The sequence below is a fragment of the Lepisma saccharinum genome, chromosome 6 (genome assembly GCF_977018435.1).
Source record: "Lepisma saccharinum chromosome 6, izLepSacc3.1, whole genome shotgun sequence".
Classification (NCBI taxonomy): domain Eukaryota; kingdom Metazoa; phylum Arthropoda; class Insecta; order Zygentoma; family Lepismatidae; genus Lepisma; species Lepisma saccharinum.
The window spans coordinates 67,817,956-67,845,549 of NC_139234.1; the positions used below are offsets into that span (position 1 = coordinate 67,817,956).

Below are 27,594 nucleotides of genomic sequence, written 5' to 3' on the forward strand. Positions count from 1 at the left end.
CCTTCATGTTACCCATACTCTCCTTGTACATAAGATTTTCGTACTTTGACAGAAAAATAATGATTAGTGGCAAGAATGATTTTCTGCCATACTAACCCTTTTCAAATGTCTAAATATGAAACAACACCTCAACAATGTAAAACTTTGCCAATGTTGTATGACAACACCCTCCCCGTATGTCCATGTATTTTGATCCCTTAAAATTTTTCTAAATTACTTTGTTAGCACTGTAAATTAATACTTTTTTTGTTCAAAATCTACAACTGCATTTTTGTCTACTGAATTTGAAAACAGAAATACACAACCTATTTTCCCTACTATAATATTCCTGTTTGAGAAGAATGAAATGGTCCAAAAATTTGTTCAAGTATAAAGATGAAACTCACCATGTTCATATTTCCTTGTTTTCTTCACGTCACTCCAGCAAGAAGTCTTCTGGTTATCTGAAAATAAGAATTAAAATTTTACATTAGTATTTTTAGTCACACATAGTGTATCAAACCCTCCACCCCCATTTTTTTTTTTTTGCATGGACTTTTTCTAGGTTTGATAGCCACATAGAGAGGATGGATATTCTCCATCAGATTTATAGCAGGTGGCATACAAATCACATTCCTAAATATTCACCCCCTTCCCTTTCTTGTAACCATGTGATTGAAGGCTGCACGGTCCTGCCTTCATAACATGGTCATATCCATTCAGTTAACGTCTATACATCAAAATGTGTGCACATTATAAAAAAATTGGACATTTTGTTCTAAATACACAAGTAATTTTAAAATTCAACCATCACGAAGTTGTACTCTTTCCGAGTTACATGCACAAGCATGCTTTAGCTATCATCGAATCATATTACCCTAACTCCTAGAAAAGGAAAGTATCCTGTAGTCTGCGCAGTAGAAATTTGAAATTAAAACTTTTGTTACCTCGCAGAACATTTCATGCCTCATTTATCGATGACAGTTTCTTTTGAAGAAGTTTAGATTAAACATGGTAACATTGAGCATAACATATTGTGATAAAAGTAACTCTGCAGATCCCAAATGGGAAGATATATGGAATCACGTCTCAAAGTGTAGAAATCATTTCAACATCTTCCAGATTTCCAAATTTATGTCTCAACATATTACATTTAGCCTACAAAATTGAAGCATGGAAGATTCTTTTCACAAATAGCATGCATGCAAGCAAAGCAATACCGATTTCAAGGAAATAAGCAGACAATTTAATCAAACGAAACCTCCTAATTTCTTATTAGGAAAAGACATTACGTCGACGTTTCACCAAACGAAATTTCCTTCAAAAAGATACAATAATGTTTTATCCATACAGTAGTATGCCTGATTGTATACACTGCAAGATCAAATAACAAATGATGGGAATTTGTAGTAGTAAGTGGAGAACATTTTAAAATTTGCATGTACAATAAATAACCATATCACGTATATGTTTATTATAAATATTATTTTTAAACAATCAGTCAGCGAAGAACTACCATTTCAAATGGAAGTTCCATATCTCTGCAAGTGGCCAGACACACGTTTTCTGCTGCCAAAATGAAAATATTCCTGAAAAATACTTTTCTTCCTAGATACAACATCTCACCTTTCGGCATGTACCAGCAAGGCAATGTGCTTTCTCAAAGGAAATGTGTTTATCATTCCTGTTAAAAAAAGCATAGAATGACAATGGCTTCTGCAACACAGCTAAGCAGCAAATTACAATAGTTTGTTGCTCATATCTTTTGAATAATGGGAATATGTGATTAAAGGAATGTGAACATTAGGTGGGTGTAGCATAGCACATTTAGTAGGAGAGAGTATTTCAATTCTATTTCCCAGAAGGGAAATGCCTAAATGCCGCAGCTCATTAATATTCATATCAGAATTAATATATGGATACGAGGTTAACAAAGTGAAATTACAGCTGGTATGGGAATGGTATAGTCATACTAAAAACTCATCTGTAAAAAAAAAATATACAATGAAAAAAGATTTCAGCAATATTTAACAAATCAAAATTACATGAGGAAAAACAGGCAGGCATTATGAGGAACTTTTTGGGGAAAGGCCTATCCATTAGCACAATTTTGAGAGGACTATATTTTGGGTCACTACACAGTTCAGACATTTTCTACATCTTCGCATGCAGGTTTCTTAGTAAGCGTAAAAAAAAAATCTTTCTGATGAACAAACCATTTTAGATCTTGATATACATAAAAAGTAAAAACGAATGTGTATATAACAATATAAGTTTTCACAAGAGAACAATGTTATACTTTATCCTTCAGTTCTTTTGATATAAACCTTACCATACCGAGGCTCATTATTAAGGTTCCTTCTGCACTTAGGTAGGGGGAAATACCTTGTAATTCTAGCAGCTGAAATTAAATCTGAAATTTATACTTATGTTTTTGTTAGTAACCTGAATATAATGAAAATAGGGTTTTATACAATTCAAAGGTGAAGTGCAAAACAAATATATGTACGTCAAGTGAATTAAATTTTAATTTCAATGTTCCATATTTTGAACAGACAATGTTGTGAGATCATATACTGAAGCAACAAGATTTTCTTTTTATTTGTTGTCAAACTAATAAATAATATGTTGTTTTCAAGTGTATCTAAAATATTACTGCAAATAGTTTTAACAATTTTACAAGTATTGGAAATGAAAGAACTTTTGGCTCTATAGCGAAGTGCAAAACCTGTGCATTTCTGTTGAAACACAAAGTTGATTGAACTATAAGCCAAAATCACTAATGTATAATAAGATATTTATTTTATGGTATATGGTTAAAAGAAGCAGTTACATAATATTGCTATATTTAATGTTACCAGATTGCTTTCAAACTGTCCGAAATTGTGGGACAATCATTCACAACAAATTATATAGATTAGACAAAATGTGAAATTGATGGGTATTCAATTCTACCTTTCTTTAATCAATTTTTGGACACAAAATTCCTGAACTTATAATCTGCGGCACTACAAGTGTTTTTAAGCACACTCCTCCAAGGAGCCAAAGTTTCTCAAATTTCCCTCCAATTTTCTGTTCTCTAACGAAGATGCATTTTCTTAATGCAAATTACGTTGATGCCCAAAATGCAGGGCACGTCTTAGGAAAAACAGGATGTGTGTTAACCCTAGCCATGTTCCTACTTTGCATTGAGTACCTGTTTAATTTAATTATTTAATGCGCATCAAAAAATAGAACATGTATTTGGATGACAATTCAAGTTAATCATGAGGTTAATTCTCCCTCACCACTTACAGAGGTTGATTCGCTTTCATCAGGAAAAGTCTGAAACAGGTGCAATGTGAAACTTGCACCATGCATCAGTGCATGTATCTGCTAGCTGAGTGGTTGTGTTGTGTGACGTCCAGTGATGCTGAAAGTGAATCAATCCTCTCGCACAACCAAATGGTTCAATGTGCCCAAACCAACTATCCACCATGCCATTCACAAAAAGTTACATCTAAATGTGGTACATAAGGTCTGTGTCCATGCTCTGAAACCAAGGCATGTCATGGAATGGAAAACCAACTGCAGGAAGCTCTACGAGCATAACCTGGTGGGAGATTAGTAAAGTTTGTGGTAACCTTATAAGAAGCGTGGATACGTCAGACTGTGGAAAGGTTCGTGCAATAACAGAAGTATCAATGCAAAAGTACAAAATTTCATTCACAAATGCACTGAAAGGGATTCAGGATTGTAGCTGGATTTTTGTTACAGGGAAAATTACAGATACGTTGCATGGTTAAATGAAAAATTAAGGCTGTGTATTATTAGGAACGTGTGTGCACTAATATTTACAAGAAGGATATAACCAAACTGTACAAACAGGACACTAATCAGGTTACAATTGCAAAGAAGTTTTCTCCAATGGAAACTGCCATGTTGGGTAATAGTCCAGAGTGTAGGCCTTCACATCAAACAATTAGTGGTGGGAGGCAGAAATGTCACAGTTGAGTGAACACCGTAATCATTAAGATGGAAGCAAATCAACCTCTGTAGCTCCCAAATCAAACCTATAACAAACACATACTCCATTTTGTTAATGTGGCAACTTAAAGCATGCAACTGTCTTCAAGCTTTCTCTTTCGCTTCCCTTTTGTGCTTCTCTATGCTCATCTCTCTCTACCTTGCATCTTATATGACCACCAAATCAAAATAATACAAGGCAATAAAACAAGGCGATGTCTGACTACTAGCCCTTCTAAAAGTGGAGAGTTCTGCAGGGGAAACCTTCAGTTAATTCTGCCACGAAAACAAATTCTTAATGGAAATGTACTGTGAATGTTAGAGGTCTACTAATTCACTTGTTTTATCTCAAAGAAATGTACATTTTAAATTTCTGTATTTCACAGAAAATATAGCACCAGTTAAGCCAATAACCTGTTCTAAATGCAACAAGCGTGCACTTACTAAAGTTACAGAATACTATAATTCTAAAAATAAAAGTGGACATCAAGAACTAAAGACAAATTTTTACTCATTCTATGCTAAAACAATTCAACAATACCAAAGTTCTGGAAGTTTCATTTTTCGCAAATGCTAGTTTTGGAGAAAATCATGTATTCACTTGGCTGTCAACTTCAAATGTTTTCATTTTACAATTTGTTTTGTTACGATCACAAAAACATTCACATTAAGATTACATGTGAAGGTCAATTAATACATACTTTGGAGACAAATATCAATGCTGAGTGCTCAATATCATGATGTGATTAGATATATAGCTTCTTTCACCTTACTACATTTAGTAACATATAAAAGGCGTGAGTATGGGATACAATAAAAGTAATACTTTATGAAATAAGGGAATTTTAGAACAAATTCATGATGAAAAGGAAGGGGGAGATGTAAGTACAAACTAAAGATTTTTTCAGTGCATTCTGTGCTCAGGAATTGTAAAATTTTAATTCCGAACAGAATTGGTACATTGGGCATATAATTGTAGCCGGGCCAGGCACATGTAAAGGTAGAGGTAAAAGGGTGTTCATTTCTAATATTGGCTAGAAAAAATATTAGTGCTGAACTGATACTCCTGGCTATGGTCCATTAAAAGCAACACTGTATCTATTACAATATCACCTGAAACGAAGAGCTGCCGGTTTTAAAATTTTCTGTCAATGTGTGGATGGTTCTACTAGTCACATTAATCATAAAATCATTTAAAAAATTCTGTTTAATGAAAGACATGGGTAATCTCCATTAAGGTATTTTGATTTCAGAAAACAATTACACCATTCATGGAATTACAACGCAAAATCTATGTATATTTGAAATATGTCCGGAATATATTTTACAAAGAAAAGCATTTCATGTGTTATGATTTAATGATGAACTATATGCAGTGTGGTTATATCAATCACATGCAGTTTTAATCGCAAGAGAATTACTGCACAGTTTTAACACAGCAGAAAATCTGCTTCGGAACTTGAAAACTGAGAACATCCATCAAGGGATATGAGTATTCAGGATAATATGTAGGTGAAATTTGCATTCATTACTAGTGTAGAAAACCTGAAAAATTTCACATTAAAAAACTGAAGATATACTTACTCTTAACAAACTTCTTAAAAATAAACATTGTTTTGTTCAAGAAGCAAACGGCATGGAATATTAACATGTGTAGTAGGTAACTTCCACATAACACCTTGCAACTGAGTACATCTACTATTTTCAATGGCATCTTCTTCTCTCAGCTTATCTCTTCTGGGGCAAACCACTTTCAGATTTAATAAAAAGTTAAAAAGTCAATATTATTGAAACATACATCATCTCATTCAAACACACTTACACACTCTCCTTTCATACTTTCAAATAAACAGAAAAATACACCTATCCTTGCTCAGAGTAATGGAGCATTATCATTAAAGGTGTTCTTCAATCATATGCGAAGACAAGACAAATTAAGGTATAAAAATTTGTAGCTGTAAAAAAAACACCTGAGCAACATTGTGGAAATACTATAAAAAGTTATTTAAAAAATAATTCTGCAGTCGAAGCTCACTTTATAATAACATCAAACTTGATTTTTTAAACATTCGTAATGCATGTGCTAACATTACAGCTGCAAATTTAAAGTGAACTGAGATTGTTCACATAATTCAACTTAAATATATCTAGGGGCAGGAATAGAAGTATTAGTTCTATTAAAAGTGTTCCTTATTTGCTTCCATATTATTAAAAGTGTTCCTTATTTGCTTCCATATTCATGAAGAACACAAGTATGCAAAATATTTATGGTCACATCATTCTAAAATCATGTGTATATGCTATAGTGCAGCAGAAGTTTTAATGGTTCTTTGAAATCTTATGTTTCTTAACCTTTACATGCCCAGGAAAACAATGGTGCAAAAGTCACCATACAGCTGATGTTGCCTTTTCTTTTACATTCCTAGGTTTTAATTCTGTTTCCTTTTTCCCCACTTTGAAAGATGCCATACAGCTGATGTTGCCTTTTCTTTTACATTCCAAGGTTAATTGTTTTTTCCCCCCAAAGTTTGAAAGATGCCACTGATGATCCAGGAGAGAATTGAAGTAATCCTTCTTGTCTGCGAAAATTCGACCCGACAGGTTGCCCAGAAGAACAACACCAGGACCGTGATCCAATCACACATGACACTGATGCTAAGTTTAAGGAAACTGGTAGTGTGGAAGACAAGAAGAGAACTTGACGTCCGAATACAGCAACTAATGAGCAGATGTCGACATTTATCATTGCGCCCATGGTGAAAAGCCTGAAGAGTACTCATTGGCTGTCAAAGGAGACAGATGTAAGCCATCGGAGCATCTCCAGCGAAAACTCAGTGAATAAATGGCATCCCTACAAGATGCAATTGCTCCATCATATGAGTGAAGATGATCCTGATCGCAGACTCCAGTTCTGTGAGTGGGTTGTCGGAATGCAGGCTCTCGACCTGGATTTCACAAGAACCATTCTCTTCTCGGATGAGTCTGTGTTTCACATTAACACAGAGGTCAATAAGCAAAACATGCGATACTGGAGTAAGGATAATCCACATTGGACCATGGACAGCAAGGCAACAGGCGGTGAAAAGGTAATGGTGTGGTGCGGAATTTGGGACATGAGCATAATCTGAAACCTCAATGCCGAAAGGTACCTGGACATGCTTGAAGATTCTGTAACACCCATGATGGAACCGACCCCACCTTCTTCCAGCAGGTCCCCCCCCCCCCCCCTTTGGGATTTACGTGCAGCATTGGCTTGACACAAACTTCCCGGGGCACTGGATCGGGAGACAAGGTCCTAAGGAGTAGCCACCACGTTCGCCTGATCTGACCCCACTGGATTTTTTCCTGTGGAATCACGTGAAAGCCAAGGTGTACAAAGAGAAAATCAAGAGCTTGGATCACCTCAAGCAGCATGTGATGTGCAGAATGATTGGATGGCCCGGATTCACCTGTGCATGGCATTTGAAGGGGGACACAGCGAGCATGTTCTTTAAAAGCAGACCTATGAACTTTATTATTCATATTCAAGCACTGTAAGTTCTGTAATACATGTCAGTAAGAAACACACAAATGTTTAAGTTAGCTGTATGGTGACTTTTGCGCCACCCTAAAGACATACTTCCTACCCCTTCCTCACCAGTCGCATCACTAAATACACCACAAATGGCCAAAAATTAAAAGTGGGCAGTCCCTTGAATGAGTTGCTGTTTATGGATAGACATTGCTGTCAACCGAAGGTCTGTATTCAAACATTAAATTTAACCAGCACAGAGAATATGCACGTGCATACAAGTAAAAAGTGACTGATACTGCATAATATTCTGATTGAATTCAAAGCCATTTCAGTTAAATGTTTCATAGTCACAACTTGAAAAATACCAATAATTACATGGTTTTAGAATATTTGTGATTGAACTTTATAACCATAGAAGACATCAAATAAAGAAAGGCTTAGGCAAATAAAGGTTAAGAATTCCTAGCCTACAGAAAGTGTACAATTTTCTGCAAGATTGACATGAAACATAATTATCTTCAGTTATCCGGTGTATGCACAAGTATATGAATTAGGTTTTCCTTCACTCCAGATAAACAATTAAATGAATTTTATGGTACTTAAAATATGAACTTACAGCTTGGAACTTTAATTTATTAACATTCCCAACATTTAAAATCTGTACCTAAATTCCATGTGAAAAATAACAGCAATGAAACCCACAATCCTGATTGTTAGTACCAAGCATACTGCAATTAAGAGCATCTTGAATGGAGTTATAGAGAATCCACAGACTAGTGATGTCAAAATGACTTCATTATATATATCCTGGCTAGATATACATCTTTTTTGAGTTGACAATGCACAATCCTAGCTGTCAGTTATTTTTTCCTTATAATTACAATATACTCTGATATAAGTAATGATAAAAGCCGATAAACGTAGGAAAAATACTTTGTTCATGCAATTTAATTACATAAGCACGGAAAGGGAATATATTTTTTTTAGCCAATAGGTTGTTGTAGTGAGCACCTTTAATGGAGCTGGTTGTATGTTACTTCATAATTTTGATGCCAATTCATGATGTATATTTCATCATTACAATTCAGCTAATTTAGAAAAGTACATAGAGAATTTTCATGCAGTATGTTCAGGTTACGTATACTTACCTTAAACTTCCAAGTGATGCAGTTACATACAGAAACACTCCATTGAATATAGTTCAAGAATCTCCAAAACAGATTTGTGGGAGAAACTGTTACATTAAGTTGGGATGAACTATTGCAAATTCAGAAGCACCCTACGCAGAATACAAGTTAGCAAATTCTTAAATGACTTCCGAGTATTCAGAATTAAAATTATACAAGCTACATATTATGGCATTTCTTAAATTAGAATTCTTTGCCCTCCTCTTTCTGAATAAACAAAACTTCCTCAAATTTTAATGAATAGGTACATTTATATAGTTTGTAAAACATGTGAAAAATACTGATTATATGCACTTTTCCCCAAAGTGTTGAAATCTTTTTCATTGAACTAAAGTCATCAGGAATTTTAAAATTAAATTAAAAAACTGCCATTGAGGATATTAACTGAATTTGGTCGCTTTGTAACTCGTAAGTGCTCTTTGCATCGCCCAAATATTCCTCTCCCATCTCTATCACTAACTCCCAATCCCAGTTCATGTTTACATAAACTATATGTTTGAGTTGTATCCTCATCCTTGCAACATATTATTGAGATGCCTCATTTTCCTCTGCATTCTCATGTTTACATAATCGTTGATGTCTTAAAGAGATGCAGGTGGAAAGATATTATCCTATTTAATTTAATAATTCTATCGTAATGGTTCATTCAAATTCACTGTTTTGCAACACACGTAGTGAGTCTAGAGTGACAGATCACTTAATCTTACAGCTTCTATAAGTTTTAAATCACAATATTTATCTTCTTATTGAAGTCTTGATTCGAACAATTAGTTTTCATTTTATTTTTGCATCCCACATGTGTGGAAAGAGCATTAGTTTTCAAATTTCCACTATCCTCAAACCCCCTAGTTTGCAGCTTGTCAACAGCTGCAATGGTTCCACGTAGTCTAGTCCATCACATATAAGCACTGATAGGGGATTGTTTTCTCTAGGTGCCATTAATTTTTTCCAAGAACTATGGGGCCAATTTCTGTAATAATTCATATTAAATTTATGCACAACACAATCATATGGTTTGAAGTTATTTATGAAATGGTCAAGTATCATGTATAAGGACACACCATTCTTGGAAATGTTACGGTTTTCATATTTCTCAGTTCACAAAGTATAATATGTAAATAACAAACATGAATACCTCTCACTTTTTTAGTAGTTTAGTGACAATGAAACTTTACATGTTCACCATGTCACCTAATGGCAGGCAGACCTTTGACCTTCAAGTGCTGTTGTGGCACAATGATTACTTTAGTTGTATTATTTTCATTAAGTAAATAACTCAGCAGTCTGCGAGGGAGGGCAATTATGTTCATTGTACACATACACATTTTCAAATTGTCCACCCAACATCAACTGGTACCGCAAGTGCGGAGGTCACTGCATGTCCTTGACCAACAGACTGTCAGTCACTAAACTGTATAGACTAAACTGTATAATCTGTTTGGAACATTTTAATCTTGATCTTGCAATTGGAAATCAGTCTGGGTGAATAAATTAATGTAAGAGGTAGGCAGTGTATAGATATGAAACACCAAAAGCTCCATGAAGTGCACATGTCCAAGAATTTAGCAAGATCTTATCAACAATATCCCATGACTGACATGCAAGTAGTTCCACATCGCCAGATTGTAGATCCACATTCCTGCTAGGAGGGGGGTTACCTTCCCAATTTTACATTCCGAGGACAGAAGGCTCCAAGGTTTGCAGATTGTTGTGTCATCAAATGCAGGTGGTATCATGCCATGACAAAGAGAAGAGGATAATGTTACGTTAGGTCGTTCGCCAGCCTAACAGCTTGGCTACAAAAGGGGTTTAAATGTGAGAAGGGGGAATAATTAATGCTCCTTTGTCCTTCACCTAATTCTTATGCACAGGCCATGTGATCCCTTGATGGTGTGTACTTTGGGCACTGCCCAACCTTTGCACGGACACACTTCGATAGTAGCACCACTTAGACCAACCGCTCCCCTTGCCCACTCTCTTCACACTCCCTCTGGCGACCTCTTGTCACCTGGGAGCTGGCTGGCATTTTTGTGTGACATACCATTGTATTTCAGGTTCATGACAATAAGGTGGCTTCCAGAGATACTTGCAAATGCAGTGACTCAAAGGCTATCTCCAAAATGTAATTGAAAGAAACAAGTTTGTAAGTATTGGGTTACAAATCTACCGAGAACAACATGATGAGGAAGTGCGTATTACTCACTATTGAATACAAAATAAAAACTTAAAATGGTATTAAAACTTTTCCAACTTAAGTATGTGTTAATCCTGACGTTTCAAAGGTAAATGCTTCCTCCTTCTTCAGGTCTAACTAGATATCTGGACACCCAACATGGTGTCACGTAAAAAAGTGTTAAATAGGGATATGGTTGAAGGTATCGGTAAAAAACACTTAAAAATCATGTCACAGCCAAAGTTTTGAAAGTTGTAGGGGAAGAATGCGAATTGTCATTGGATTGGTGACCTTGCGGTTCAGGGGCATCAGTCCCGTGGGGGAGGAAGTAATCTCCAACTCTGCGCATGTAGACCATTACCCACACGCTTCACCTTACTGCTGGATGGGAGTTCCTCTGCTGCCATGTGAGCACCTAGTTTTTAGTCTTTTACTTTTGAATATAGTATTTTTTTAGAATGCCTGGATAGGGATTTTCAAGATTTTAATAAGTAGGATTTTTAAGTTTTTTTTTTTTTTTTTTTTTTTTACAGATACCTTGAACCATATCCCCATTTAACACTTTTTACGTGACACCATGTCCAGTGTCTAGATATCTAGTTAAGACCTGAAGGAGGAGGAAGTATTTACCTCCGAAACGTCGTCCGGATTAACACATACTCACGTAAGTTGGAAAAGTTTTAATACTATTTTACCTATTTATTTTGTATTAAATCTACCGAGAGTGGTATTAAGTAATTTCCCCTACTTTATGCACTTATGGTCTTTTGAAAATACCACTTGATTCAGCATCACCCTGTACATTTCTAGATTTAGAAGTTCAGAAGTACACAAAAGTTCCTAATTTTATTTTGAGACAATTTAATGCACAGTAAGACCTCCACACACGTTCTAAACATTACAACACTGTAATAGTGTCATTTGTTATGAATTTATTTACTTTGTCAATGACACATTAATCAAAAAGACTATAATGAAGTTTGTATGTTTGAGATATTAAACATTAATAATAGAAGACCCCCAAATATGTTCCTTACATGAATGTGTCCGACAAGAGTTTATCATATTTGATTCCTGGTGGTAAAAATTTAGTGAGCAATACAATTTTTCACGTTTTCCAGCCCTTAACCAAGTAAAAAAAAAAAAAAAAAAAAAAAAAGTAGTAGTAGTTCATGTCTAAAAATCTAGTATCCCATGAAAATTCCTGGTGTTAGTTGTACTTGGTTGTAAATTAGGGATCAGAATTCAATTTCAAGCAATTCTTTACAAAAAAAAAAAAAACCTGGTGAATAAGCAAATATTTCAATGATGCAAGTGCAACTTCATCACCATTAGTTGTCATGATTTGCTCAAATCTTACTATTTATTTCAAGCTTTACACCAAAAACCACCCATACTCAGAACATTTTCAACTTTCGACTGCATTGTCTCACAAAATGAGACAGTGCTCAATAAAATGTGTCACACACACACACCTGAAAGAGAATATTTGAACATTAAATGCACATGATATGAAAAAGAAAAAAGTATTGCATGTTGTTTTGCATATTTCTGATTAGGAAACCTTGAGAAAAACTACACGCAGCAGCACAGTACATTTAACATTAATTCAAGTATAATCAAATAATGTGGCTTCCCAAATTATTTTCTTTAAGTAGCTTTGTAAACATTATGAAACTAAAGCCACCAAACAGGTAGCATTGTTTAACATTCCACACACTGCTTTCAAAAATGATTGTGGGGATTTGATGGAGTTATCACTGATACTGTATTATTAAAAAAACTAAGGTTACCCTGCAATTTATTGAGAAAATGATAAAAGGTTTTTTTGTGTCTCTCTCATTTTAACATGTAGCTGCTGGTAGCAAGAAGGTTCTTTTGGGCGAAGTATCATAAGGAGGCACCTCGAGACAACTGCCTATGGCAAGGTATATCAAGTTCTGCAAATAATGATGCCTGTGCAAGGGTAAAAGCAGTGGCTGACTTTCAGAGGAAAGCATGGAATGGATAAGAGAATTGGGTGTGTAGGGCTTGAAAAAATCTGTTTAAAGCTTCAAGGCATCTGGGTATCCCACAAACACAGTGTGGCATATTTTAAGAAAACCACTTCAAACCATACTGCATAACCCCGTTTCAAGCTCTCAAAAACAATGACCTTGCTCAGAACATTTATTCTGCATAAACATTGAGAGACTGATTAGTGGGAGAGATAACTTTGTTGGTTAACTCAACATTCTGGAAAAGTAAACATGCACAATGAGGCATTGAAAATCCACATGCGATTGTTGAAAATCAACCTACTTCCCCAGTCATGTTTTGTGTGTTGTCAGAGGAAAAGGTTTAAGACCCCCTCCCCTTTTGGCCAACCAACAGAGACTGTACAACATTCTTGATGTCTTAACCGAATGGCTCATCCCACAGCAAAATGAGGATGGGAGTACCTACATTATGCATTTGGATGGGGTCCTCACCCCAATTTTCTCGTGGAATTTCTTGGAACACCCTGCTGCAGGGGTGGATCAAACACAGAAACAGACTAATCTCCTATGCTGCCCCTCCAATCCCTGACCATTGCTGTGTGGTTTTAAAGCACACACCTGGAAAATGGAAATGTGTATGTAAAAGTTTGAATGTTTGTAAATGCTCTTGCCTAGGTTGCTTTCTGTGGTAGCCGGGGAAGTCAACTGTTGTTTTTCCTCAATGGATTTTCTGTTTTAAAGGTAACAATAGGGCCGTCGGTCCGGTGGTTGGAGGCAGGCCAGAGGTAAAAATACCGGGTTCCAACTTGTTACACTCACTCAGACACAGGGCCTGATGGACTGAGTTGAGTTGCATAGAACCAGATGGATGCATAGAGATACACAGCGAGTGAGCAGCATTTATCACCTCTGTGTGATAAACTGCGGGGGTGGGTTAGCACTATGGTAAATAGTGTGCTCTTCAAGCGAAGTCCGGAAGAGTGACTTCTACTGTAATGGGTCAAGAGGCAACCTGGAGAAGTTAATGGATTTATTTTGCTTCGCTTCTTGTGCCACTTTTGGCTAATTTGAGATGATGGGAATGAGTGATGATATGATGAAATTGATGAATGGGCACTCACAAATATCCACGCCCAAGCCAGGATTCAAACCCACGACCCCTGGCGTCTTCCAAGTTGTTAATGGAATTGTATTGGAAAGATGTATATATGAGGGGGGGTTGTAAAATAAGTGTACATACATTGTCTCCATGAGACATCATTCTTTACACAATTCACTTTGATATTTTCTCAGGTTACATTGAGGATGCTGTTTATATCAGTTTTCTATCCCAGTCCATGCCTTCTCATTACCAATAACTGCCATTTTTTGAAAACTGCCTCCTACATTAATGTCAGTATTTATTTTAGAAGCTTTTCTTCTGAAACTTTAGCAAAGTAAAAATTATATTGTTATAACTTCAAATTAAAATCTTAAATCGATAATCCCTCTAAAAATTATATGTCAAAATAATGGTGAACTTAATATTTGTTGCAGAGATGCATTTCATAGTGATTTCAGATAAAAAGAATAATTCTGAATATATATTTTTAATTATAGTTAGAAATTGCATTTATTTATCCATTTTGTGGGTAAAAATATTGCAGCAGTGTTGCTCCATTTTTTAAGTTCACTTTATGCACAAACAGGCTAATCAGCACCGGACCTACAGTTTAAATTGGGAACTGAACCAGTAAGTGCTTCTACCAATTATCAACCCAAAGCAGTTATTCTGAAACTTCTTCCAATTACTACTTTCTCCCTAGTGCAGTCTTGTCCTAGTTCTATATAAACTACCACCACCCCTTAAACATCAGCTCAACCCTACTCTATAAACAAGTGGTTACATCCCTCAAGTCAAACTTTACATGAAGGTAAAACCTAATAAGGGTCTACTTCACAGGAAGCTTTCCTCTTTTAATAAGCAACCAAAGCCCCCTCTAATTCTGATCAACAATGAAGCAAAATCACTTTCAAATATTTGTATCTTCTTTTGTATCTTCATTGAATATGAAAGTATGAATGAAATCTTGAGAACTCCTGGACAAGAAGTCGAAGATAGTTCACTAGGACCTGAAATTCTGAAATACAAATTAACTACATCAGCAAACTGTACTTGTATATGTAATAAATTCACATCTCCTGGCTTACTTCTATCTCTCCTTCCCTTCCCAATCTTAGGTTAGTTTCAGAGATCCTTTAGCAGGCAAGAAACAATCACTCTCTTTAAAAAATGGAAAGAGGAAGGGAGAGAGAGTTTGCTTATATCAAGCAAGAATGAGGTGCACGTCTGCATCTCTCTACGGTGTTAAATTAGGGAACGTAACTTATAACGCCTCCTGTGATCAATTTCTAAATATTTCATACACTTCCTCACAATGATCTTTTAACAAAATAACTAACAATAAGCACAAAAATATTTTTCTTCCTATTTATGCTGTTAGGCATAAGGATGCTTCAGCCATCTCCTAATATTTTTTTTTAACTTCCAATATGGTCTTCCCTCCTTAATAACCATCTTGGAGGTATTGTTTCCATTCTATTCTAGGTCTTCTATTATTTCACATTCGTCTCCTGTCAGAGAGGTTGTGTGTTAGGACAACACAAAAGAACAGGTAAAAAAATATTACTACAAAACCCACCCTCCCTTGCCAGTTTGCTGGAATGCAACAATTTCCAAGAACAGCCTACAAAAAAATTACGATTTGATTACTTGTACCAAAGCTTCCAGTTTACATCAGATATAATATACACGGTTATGTTTAGTTTTTCAAGATGCATATTTTCTAAATTAAATTTTTTTTACTATCTGAATGTGTTTGCATGCATTTAGTTTTTTGTGCAACAAAATCAAAATCAATCAACCAATCAATAGTATCCTAAGCATCAATCCTATGTACTGTATCTAAGATTTATTTTGGCAAATCTGAAATTCATAAATGGTAAATGTTCAGACAAAGTAATGACACGATATACAAGGTGTGACAATTCCCAACTTGCTTTTACACAAGACTCAGATAAATATGAATCATTCATTCCTAAGCAACAGAGGAAGTAGTACATATCTCTGGTACAATGCTGGCAGGGGAAAAATGTGCCTATAATCCTGACAAATGACCAGTAACAACATCAGCTTAACACTTTAATTTGATCATTTACACAATCAATGGAGTTTTCAATACAACCTGGAAACAAAATGAGCATGCAGTGGAAAAACAAATTTCATCTTAGGTGAATAAAGCATGCACGCCTCACTCGCAATTAACGCCATGTTTATGCGTTTCTCTGATCACAAGTGGACAGTTTACTATGAATTCAATGCATAAGAACAAAAAGTGATATTTGGAAGTTCTCATAAGGTTACAGGAATCTGTTCAAAGGAAATAACCTAAACTTTGGCCTGACAAGTTGATTCTCCACCCTGACAATATCCCTGCAGAATGTGCTAAAGAGTTTGTGAGCTATTGCTAAGAAACCCATCACAAAAATTGATCTCTCACTGTATTTACATGACTCCAAAATAAAAATAAAAAAATGCCCTGAAGGAACAAAGGGAGAAAGACTTGCTGATGTCCAATGCAAAAGCGACAGTGCATCAAGGTATTCCACAAAAAAAAAATCAAGGGGACAGTTTACACCACGGTCTCGCAGTGCACAGGTAAGCAAATTATACTATCACAGGGCAAGTCCCGGAATTCAACTGTCACACCTCATACAACATGCAGGCTCAAATATTGGTTAAATCTGCAGTTTTCACTTGAATTTCTTTAAATTACTTTGAATAAAACCTTAGCTCACTACTACTGAAAAAAACATAGTTTTTCACGAAAATCTTTTATTTATCAGATGAACATGTAATCTAATTCACATTACTCATAGTGGCAAACTGTAACCAGTAACCAGGGAAAACTGAACATGTTCTCTCACACTTAGCAGATAAAACACTTCAGTCAAGAGGGCCAAAAGAAAAACGTGAGGAACGCTACTATCAGTGATAAAAATATTGAGCCCTCCGTTTACGTGCTTGTAAAATTGTATTCCGTAGGTGGGAAAAAGTCAAATATACCTAATTGGAAAGCTTCAAGTGTATTTATTAATGAGTCATCTGAAAATTATTCATTGCATTTTCTTATTATAATGAAGAATTTACTAAAAAGTATAGTTTTTCTTCCATTTTGCAAGAACGGGGAACATTTCATAATCAACTATTGATATAAAATTGAGATTTTTTGTACTTGAAGATTGATTATTTTGGCACCTCTGTGGAAAAAGTCAAATGAAGATCTTCACTAGATTCTTCAAAAATCAAAATTTTAGGCAAACTTGCAATCTTGAAATGCATCATTGCAAATTCAATGAAATTGTAAAAATGCCGTTCATATGACACATTTGATCCAAATCCAGAAGTTTAACGTGTGTATCTCAAGTATGACCACAGATATAAATTATTATTGACTACTCCTAATATGGAAAATGCACGGATGACGTATGGCGAGATGCAGCCAATCTCAAGACTTCTGGCTTCGCAGTCTCCTCTGTATATGTAAAAAAAATAACGTCCCTGTGATGTATAGCAACTTCATAAAGGAAAACAGGAAAGAAAACGTGCATGTAAGGTTTGGTTTGAGTTGGGGTTTTTTTAAGTTCACTTTGTGCACAGTAAGGCTAATAGGGACTGGACCTACAGTTTAAAGTGGAATCCGAACCACTATGTCCTTCCACTGGATTACAATGCGACGACGGTACCACAGCACCATCGAGAGGCCCTAGTGCATGTAAGGGATCCTATGTATGTGTGAGAGTTCAGGCAATAATTTATGGTAGGAACACAAGAGTGATAAAATAAAATTTGCATTCGTCAATTACAGTATCTGAACAATAGTTCCCTGTGCACAACAATTCGCTTTGTAACCAAAACTTTCGGTTTACTTTCCGTGTCAAAGCTGCTGGCTGAACACAAGAGTTTAAAGGGCTGCCAGCGGCGTGTGGCAACAAAGCGCACTTCGTTGTAGCAACAAGAAGGGAAATGTGCGAGCTGGTTGCCAAGAAAAACAATTCTGTCGGTCGTTCTCAATTCACAGAATATGAAAAGACAAGGAATGGAAATTTGATTTTTATTCATTCAATGCTCATCATTTGGATATGCTTTGCATCGCCATTGGGCTAACCGTTACCGAGATTGCAACACTTATTAAACATTAATTGTGGCTGTTCCACAAATGATAGCTACATTATATATGGCTGAGATATTTCCACATAAACCAGCTTCAATCACAAGAAATGTCATTTTTAGGACTGGTTTACAAGAAGCTACACACAATTGAATTCGACTTACATAAAAACACACGAAAAAAACAAACACTTATGAACATTTTTGTTTGAATAGAGAACAGACAGCTGGCTTTCCAACGAGATATATTTGACTTCTTTTCTCCCACCGAGTACAATTTTACAAGCACATAAATATTTTTGTCATGGATAGTAGTAACAAACACATTGTCAGTTGACAATTTCGTACAGTTTATCAACATATCCTTACAAGTTGGTGATACTTCTGACAGCACTTTGTTATTGAAAACATGCACCCCCTCTTCTGAGGATATTGCAATTTAGAAAAGAGCAGCAAAATTCTTTCAAATCAATTTTAGTTTGAAGATTTTGGACATTTTCAACTATCTCCCTCCCAAGGTTACAATTATTTGTTGTGTATATATTCAATATGATTAAAAATAAATGAAATAATTACTTTTAAATTGATAGAATCTACAAATTCCACAAAACTAAGATGTATTCTCCCCAGAATCATGATTTTACAAACCTACTAATCTGATATGGCCAAAAAGGATAATGTAAAGAATACACACCCACAGTTTACAAAGCCTTAGATATTAAATACCAGCCAGAGGCTTAAAATTTTATTTAGAGAGACAGATTTTGAACAACTGTGGGGGAATGAAACAATTACAAATCATGAAATAAATTTTGTTAGAAAAAGGAAAGTTGAACTTGAAATAACAATCCCTCATGTATCTGGGGAGAAAAAAAACCAGAAAAAAAAAACCTTTACTTACCTACTTCTGATTCTTATGAACTTCGTCAAAATTCTTTACTTAGCAATCAATGTAGAAACTTGTTTCAAGAATGATTGCTGTGTATTATTAACCAGCTGGAGGTTAAAAATAAGGAATATTTCACTTTCAGTCACTGTAGAATTTTTTGTCAAGAATGATTGCCATGTATTATAATAATCAGCTGGAGGTTAGAAACTAGAAATATTTCACTTTCCAACGTTACCAAATTTAATTTGGATTACTAGATTTTTCCTTCATATTCAATACTAACTGATGCACTGGGGTTGAAATTAAACTTCGGAGTATAATGTGATGTGCAACATGTAATCAAATGAAAGTGATGAATCTAGGTACATCCTGATTACAAGGATTAGCCCTCAATACTCAGTAAAGAAGGCCATGAATTATGATGATTATTATGTCATGGCAGGGAAGGGGGGAGTAAAAAAAATATTATGTAGTTACATTGTGAAGGTGAAAATTTTCATTGAACTGTGTTAAATTTAATTCCTTAATGTTACTTTTCAGCCACACATCGTTTCACTAGTAGCAACTGGCTACTTTCATTCTCAATGACCTGGGAAATTTACTCATGAACATGGTTTAATAATAGATTTGAAGATGTTCATTTTGAAGTCTGATCTATTCTTAATTACTGTAATCCCGAAGAACTAACAATCACGAGTAAAAATGTATCACATCTGCATTTTGAACAAATAAAGTTGTGATGTGGTCCATGCTGATCATACTCATATAGTATGTATAATCCAGTATGCAATTTAACTAAAAAGTTGTAACTGCATGGGAATTTTGAACCACATAATGTGAAGAATGGGTGAACAATTAAGTTGTGGAAAATGAGTAATTACAAGTTTCTTGTAAGTATTTTAAGTCAATCGCGAGAACAAAGCTATAATGAACATTCAAACTGTATGTCACTCAATAAAAAGGTGTTTGGCAGGCCTCCAAGGGTTTCGCATGATATATTTTTTAAACATTTGGAACAATTGATCGAAGATGCATGAGGGTGAGAATCTGTGATCATTGTACTGACCACATGAGGAAATTGAAACAATTTCAGCACAGATGTATTAATGCTGTAATACTGACATTTTGAAATACCCACCCTATCAAATTTTCTTAATTTGGAAATACTACAAAAGTTAGCTTGTATCAAATATTGGACGGTCAATACTTAAGGAGAAAACAACTATTTCCAGGGACCATCATTCTCAATCTTGAACTCTGCAATTATTAACATAACAGGAATTAAGACAAATACCAAATAATGCCAACTTTGCCTTGCTTTCCAATATAACTTTTAGCAATGTGATAGTAATTATGGGTATTCCAGAAATAGTACATTATTTATATGATACATTCATTTTACTTCAATCAGCAACTTTTTGTTAATGTTCCATCTTCCATTTGTATGTCCATTAAGAAGTTTTAAGTAGTAATTACCAATATCTACTCAAAGCTCTACTTTCATGTAACGTAGCACCTCTTCCCCTTTTGAGAAAAATGGATGCAATAAAATTTTCGTGGCATACACGAAGCATTAAATGCTTGCAATTATAACAATATAAGTGTGTCATTGCACAATGGTTTGGGGACATGACATTATCCAAACCAAGAAAATCCAGTGAGCTGTTATCCAGTTTACACCTTCCTGTTCTCCCCCAAATAAGCAAAGAGCTAGGATCATCCAAGCTACTGAGACCACAAGTCTCGAAACAAACTGGGAGATTTGTTTTATAACAGACACCACGTAGTCATAATGTCCAAACATGGCCCTCCCCCTTGACAAAATTATGATACAAATTCCCCCCTGGTAATGTCATATCAATGGCTTTGGATTTTGCAGTGCCACAAATCAACCACCTGCCACTCTGTGATCCCAGTTTCAATGGTGACATCATATTTACTCTTCCTCCACTGACACCATAACTAGTTTTAGTATCAACGTTGTGCAGTAAGGTTACTTCATAGAACTTTTCATCTGATTAAGTCTTCCTTGCTGCTCTGCAACAATCTTAACAATACAGGGTGATTATAAAGTTTCAATCAATTTCTGTGAAAAACAGATATTAGAATCAAACCAATAATGAGAATGGAAAACCTTACACTTAGTAACACATAATCTATGAAAACTTCTACAGATAATGTAAACCCAACCTCAGAGTAACACAATCCATAACAGGTTGCACTGAGCCTTATTCCAAATGATCACCCTGCACATCCACACAACTCCCAGCGACCCACCGCTGCACGGAACAACTAATCTAGCATTGTGGTCATTTGGAATAAGGCTCAGTGCAAACTGATGGATTATGTGTTACTCTGAGGTTGGGTTTACATTATCTGTAGAAGTTTTGATAGATTGTGTGTTACTAAGTGTTAGGTTTTCAATTCTCATTATTGGTTTGATTTTAATATCTGTTTTTCACAGAATTGGATCAAAACTTTATAATCACCCTGTACATCAGAATTACTGCAGATAGTTCAGCGCATTGAGTTATTGGCAGCAAATAAATTCCTATCAATGCAATATTAAACTGTCACATATAGTAGCAGTGTAACATCAAATCTTCATTACCGATGCTGAAAAGAAAATGCTTTCTAGGTTTGAATTATGTCGTAATCTGGATTGACTCCCCCCCATCTTATGTTCAATGACATTTTTTAGCCATTACTTTTATTTTCTTTTTTACCACTTGCTGCAACAGAATTTACAAAATTATTAAATCCTAACCCCACCCCCAATACTTTTATAGGGCATAACTGTACCTGCCTCCGCCAAAGGCGCAGACATTGTGGGTGTCTGTAAAAACTGACCACTTCCTCAGACCAGCTACCACTATTGCCAGAGCTTGCCACACCCTTCTCAACTGGGTCAATGGCCTCTGCATGGCTCAAAATAGAGTACATATGCAACATGGAAGGTACTGTTGGTAGTGCTTCTAGGATGGTTACAGAATGAAAGGCAAGCCATAGACATGATCGAACCATCATGCAAAATTTCATCCAAAGCTTACGACCTGCAAACTTTAATTTCACATACAAAGAAGATGGTAGTGAATGTGCAAAAACAAGTAAAAAAAAACCAGGCTTCTGTGTTGAAGCAGGTACAGTTATACCATTTGCCATACAGGCACAATAGCATTACACATTTTCCACTGATATTTTCAGCACGTAAGTACATTTAACCTAAAATACTGAAAAGAGTAGGCAAAAACTGAAAGCCTACAACTACTCTAAAAAAATAAGTGAAAATGCTTCCAATTTATTTACATGACATTGCCAATTACAAATAAAAACAGGAATAAACTAAATTTGGACAATAAATAAAGAGAAAAAATGTAAAAGTTTGAATGTTATTCACAAATTTAAATTATTTCTTTCCCTGTAATGGTGACTTATCTGGAACTAAGAAAAATCTACATTTTGCCTCTATTCAACGTAAAAAAAATTTTGGACTCTTGTTTGCCTGTCTGTGCCAAAGTAACTGTTTCAATGGCACCCAACCCCTACAAACAAAAAGTACTATATATATCTAGCAGCTTAGGAAGATCAATGTTGCCCCTTTCTGCAAACTTGAACTCCCATCAAAATGGGCAACGATACATGCAGTGTTGGCTTCCTTTGAAAGGAGAATTGGGCAGTAATAAGTCCTAACAGGACTTGTGGTGGAAGCTGCTTTGTTTCTCTTTTATCTCTTTGTAAGTGCTGTAGCTTCAGTCTTCAATAAGAGAGATAAAACTTACTGTAGCTTTAATAAAAATGTTATGTTGTAAATATGCATAATTTCTATCCCTGAAAGTAGATAGAAAAATATATGATAATAAATAACATTTCTCTCAAAGTGATATGGGAAATTTTGATGTGTCTGCTAACGATGCCAATAGGCGGCATTCACTATGTCCGTTAATGTTAGTGCTTAGAAAATAAATTTTATATTTTATGGTGTCTATAACAGGGTTGTTGGAGGTCCAGGGGTTGCAGGACCGGAACCTTTTTTCTGGCACAATTTAAATTTGGTCCAAGTTGCATATTGAAAAAAGGTTCCTGGACCGAATTGAAATTCTTCCATAAAAAAGGTTCCTGGACCGAATTGAAATGATTTAAATATGAAAAGGTTATACACTGTCTAGTTCTCATTTACGTTTGCTGATTCTCTCTTCCAGTCCAGGATTGAATTTATTTACAATTCCTGGACCAGGGTTAACCGATTAAAAGTTGCCTTCTAAAAATGTCCGCGAGTATGTTTTACATTGGAACGTCACACTGCGGTTATAGAAAACGTAGCACAGGGAATAAATCAAAGCGCTGTTGTTCTCTCATGGGTCAGGTTCAAAAACTCCCTTGTCAAAGAGTTACTGTACATAATGCAATGGAATATATTAGTGCAGCCGTGGAGTCACACCGAGTTCAAACAAACCCATCACTTGTTGCTCCGGCATCACATTCAGGAACCACAGCCAATAGGAGCCGTCGATGAGGTAACAGGGAACGGCAGTGCTGATACAACCAAGTAAGGGAATGCCCGCGAGAGAATGGGGCTATATGGAGAGTGGTAACGTGACTGCAGCGTTTGAGTTCGCCCATATTTCTACCTTGTACCTTAGATTCTCGAGACAGCCAACACCTGGATTAGTCTTTCATCTCAAGTGGATAACTGTTTATTGTCAGGTTCGTATTCGATCCAAGTTGCGAATTGTTTCATTTCAATATGGAACTTGGACCCTATTTAAACTGATTTGGAAAAAAAGGTTCCTGGACCAAATTTAAATTGATCCTGGAATAAAGGTTCCTGGACCGAATTTAAATTCATCCAGAAAAAATGTTCCTGGACTGTATTTAAATTCATTCAGGAAAAATGTTACTGGACAGTATTTAAATTGATCCTGGAATAAAGGTTCCTGGACCGAATTGATAAAAAGGTTATTTACGATCCAGACCCCATTTACGCTTGCTGATTTTCTCTTCTGGGCCGGAATTCAATTTATTTAAAATTCCTGGACCTTTAACAACCCTGGTCTATAGTCCCAAAAATAAAAAAAAAATAATTGAAAAATATTGTTGTGCAAAGAATTTCAGCAAATGGAGTGGGTACACATTTTCATCAGCACTGAACGTGTTAAAGAGAAGAAATTATAGAAATAGTAATGCAGCTTAGCAATAGTAAAGGCATTGAAATCTTTAATATGAAATTTTAAATATGGGCACACTATTGCCTCCCTGGATTATGTGGGGGTAATGAAAAAACAGGAGGTGGTAATAGAATACTGATAGAAATACAGAATCATATTGTTTACTTTATGGATGTAGATAATATCCAAGGGAAATTGATACACACACCATAGAGACAACCATGCTAGATCTTGGCACTGAATTCTACAAATCCAAATTTTTCAAGTTTCATGAATGACTGAATACAGTAAGATTTAATTGAACTAGCCAGTTCATAATCTTCAGTTCCTACTTCTGTTTTTTTAAGCCATAGCGAGTGTCAAACCTAGCATGGGGGAAAGGATGGTGTATCTACATACTGAAGTACCTCTACTGATCATGTAAGGAATTACAACTCAATACATGTAGGTAGAAAATAAAATAATTTACATTGTGAACACAATCAAGACTGGTACAAAAAATGTTCAACGGAGGGAATAAAAAATACAACTTCCTATATGCTAGCTTCCAATTTCTTGTCATAATTTGTCCTAATAATTGAACAGCAAAGCACATGCCATCTATCTATCTTACTATAAAATGTTGTTATAATTCTAAAAAATGCTTAACTCAGATGGTACAATATGCGAATCTATGCGACTGCTATAATAATACTATAATACCATGTGTCGAAAAAAAAAACAATCTTAATAAACCACAAAAATCGAAACCATTTCCAATATTTCACGAACCTTTTCGTTATTCCTTTAGTTGCTGATGGTGTGAGCAAATAGTGTGTGAAATGTCGGTAATGAAAAGATTCAATTTCTGTGCCGTGCTTATGAAGAATATATGTACAATACCTTTCCATATATTAAAATCACTGCACATTTATCAATTTCTCAATTATGTACAGTGAAACTTCATAAAATTATCCTCAATTTTTAATTTTAGTTTTTTAGCCTCTCAGTTGATATTTTTTAGTATCTCTTCCACACTTCTAGTTCCTCCTGGCTTATTCCTGTACTAGTAATACAAGTTCAAAATACTACAGTTTTGAATAATGTATTTGACAAGCACTCATTTCCTACTGCACCAAGGCTTATTCCAGAAAAGCCTTGTTGATTGAGAATATAATTCTTTAACAGGGTCACCTAAAACTATGGCCAACAATGGCTACTTATGTGACCTGCCTTAGTACTTGTACAAACTTTTAACTTCATCTGGCGGCGTATCTTTAGTAATATAGGTTGTGCCCAACTTCACAATCAGTTACTGGCCTGGCATAGTCTGGGCACCCTACTATAAATAATAGCAACACCACCCGAAGTTTACTTCATTAACATTTTCAACACACTACCAGCAGGAGGTAAAATGGACACCAGAATTAATGTACGACATTGTATTCCAACAGTTCTGTCCCAAGTGGACTGCATAATTATGCATTCAGTGCATAAATCCAAAGGACTGTTAACTGGACAGATCAGCCTAAATTAAAGTGGGTTCACCTTGCACATTAAAAGAGATGGGATGCCCGTTGTCTTGCTTTCCTTTATTACCAAAATGCAAGATTCAGGCACTTAGAAGGCACAAGCCTCCCAAACCTATTTTTCCAAATGAGAAAGAACACACTATTACCAACTACATTAACGACAAATATGCAATACAGTGTGTCCGAGAAAAAATATACCAATAAAGAATTTAAATAACTCAACAATCGTTAACAATAGAAATGTCAAATAACGTTTATTTGGAAGAGGGAAGAAAGGAATTTTTTTTACCACCAGAAAGGAAAAGATCGTAACATAATTAAGCGCATGCGTGGCTTTGTTCCTGAGTAGTCTGTACAATGGCGCCGTTTACTGTTCGTCAGAAAGTTAGAGTGCTGCTTTTGGTTTGCAGAATTGAAGTCTCCTGTAACGGTACAAAGAAGATTCCAGCAACAATATGGACAGGAAGCACCATTGTTAAATGGCATAAACAATTGCTGGAAACAGGGTCTTTGTTGAGGAAGAAAGGCAGTGGTCAGAAGTGTGTGAGCGAGGATAAAGTGGTTGCGGTTCAGGAAGCTTTCCAGAGAAGCCCGTGTAAATCTGTGAGACATGCTAGTTCTCAACTTCAAATTCCACGTTCTACTGTATACTGATATCATACATAAAAAGTTAAGGCTTAGAGCCTACAAGTTACAGCTTGTTCAGAAACTAAAGTGCAGTGATAACACTGCTAGGTTTGATTATGCTAGTCAAGTGCTATCACGCATTGATGACAATGAATTCCTGACACGTGTAACATTTTCAGATGAGGCTACCTTCCATATTTCCGGAAAAGTGCGTAGGCATAACTGTAGAATATGGGGTGAGCAGTTGTTGAACATGAATGCGACAACCCCAAGTAGAATGTGTGGTGTGGTTTCACACAAGATTCCGTAATTGGACCCTTTTTCTTTGAGGAAGCTACAGTTACAGGTGCAAGTTAACGTATGGTGAAAAAAATTTGCACAAAGTTTGAAACCCTGCGGAACTGGCAATATTGAACACTGACACACCATTTGAGCTATGTTGGATTGTACGTCTACCAGTTATGTAGTGTGAAGAGCAACAGAAGGTTGGTGTAAAAAATAGTCAGTATGGAACTGAAAGAAGACGACCGTCTGAAAATGATCGTGCAATATTGGACAGAGAATCGTGATGTTCGAAAGTCCGAGCTTGTGAAACATTTTCAACGTGTAGGATTTTCCCGTCGTACGGTTTATAATATTGTGTCACAATTGGAGAAGGGAATCAATGTGGAAAGAAAGCCGGGCAGTGGACGGAAGTCGAAGTTAAATGAACCCAGAGTGTTGCAACAACCGTATTACTGCAGGTAAGGTGGCAAAATCCTACCGTGAGCTTGGTAGGAGGTTTCAGTGTGATAAAAACACAGTGAAGAAAGCATTACAGGAGATGGGGATACGGAGATATAAATGAAAAACTATGCCAAAAGTGACGGATCAACAAGTTGTTGTCCAGAAACAGCGTTTACGAACCCTTGTGACAAAAACGTTCACTGCAACAAATGCCGTGATTTATATCATGGACGATGAGACTTATTTCACCCTAGATGGCAATCAGTGGCAGCCGAAAACCTACTATGATCCTGGAACTGCTGCCGTGCACGATCCAGTGCATTTTGCTGCCAAAACCAAATTCCCACAGAAGGTGTTGCTATGGCTTGCCATGAGTGAGAAAGGACTGTCGAAACCTCAGTTTTTCAAGGCTGGCCTTGCACTCAACGCCGACCGGTATGTAAAGTTCTGTTTGCCTAAAGTGAAGCAGTTTATCAATGAATACCATCATGCGGACAATGTTGTTTTTTGGCCAGATTTAGCCAGCTGCCATTACGCTGCACAAAGTCTTGCGGCCATGGAGCACTTAGGTATCCCTTACATATCCAAAGAACAGAATCCCCCTAATGTTCCCCAACTGCGGCCCATTGA

General features: G+C 35.9%; 1 protein-coding gene across 2 annotated transcripts in view; it reads right to left on the reverse strand.

Moving 5' to 3' along the window:
• Positions 1–390: 390 nt before the first annotated feature.
• Positions 391–27,594, reverse strand: part of LOC145988842 (protein no-on-transient A-like) — a 78,440-nt gene continuing 51,236 nt past the window's right edge. For both annotated transcript variants that reach the window (XM_083124077.1, XM_083124076.1), the window contains exon 11: positions 391–443. In XM_083124077.1, the coding sequence (XP_082980203.1) occupies positions 411–443 (33 nt within the window). In that variant the 3' untranslated portion in view covers positions 391–410. The remainder of the gene's footprint in view (positions 444–27,594) is intronic.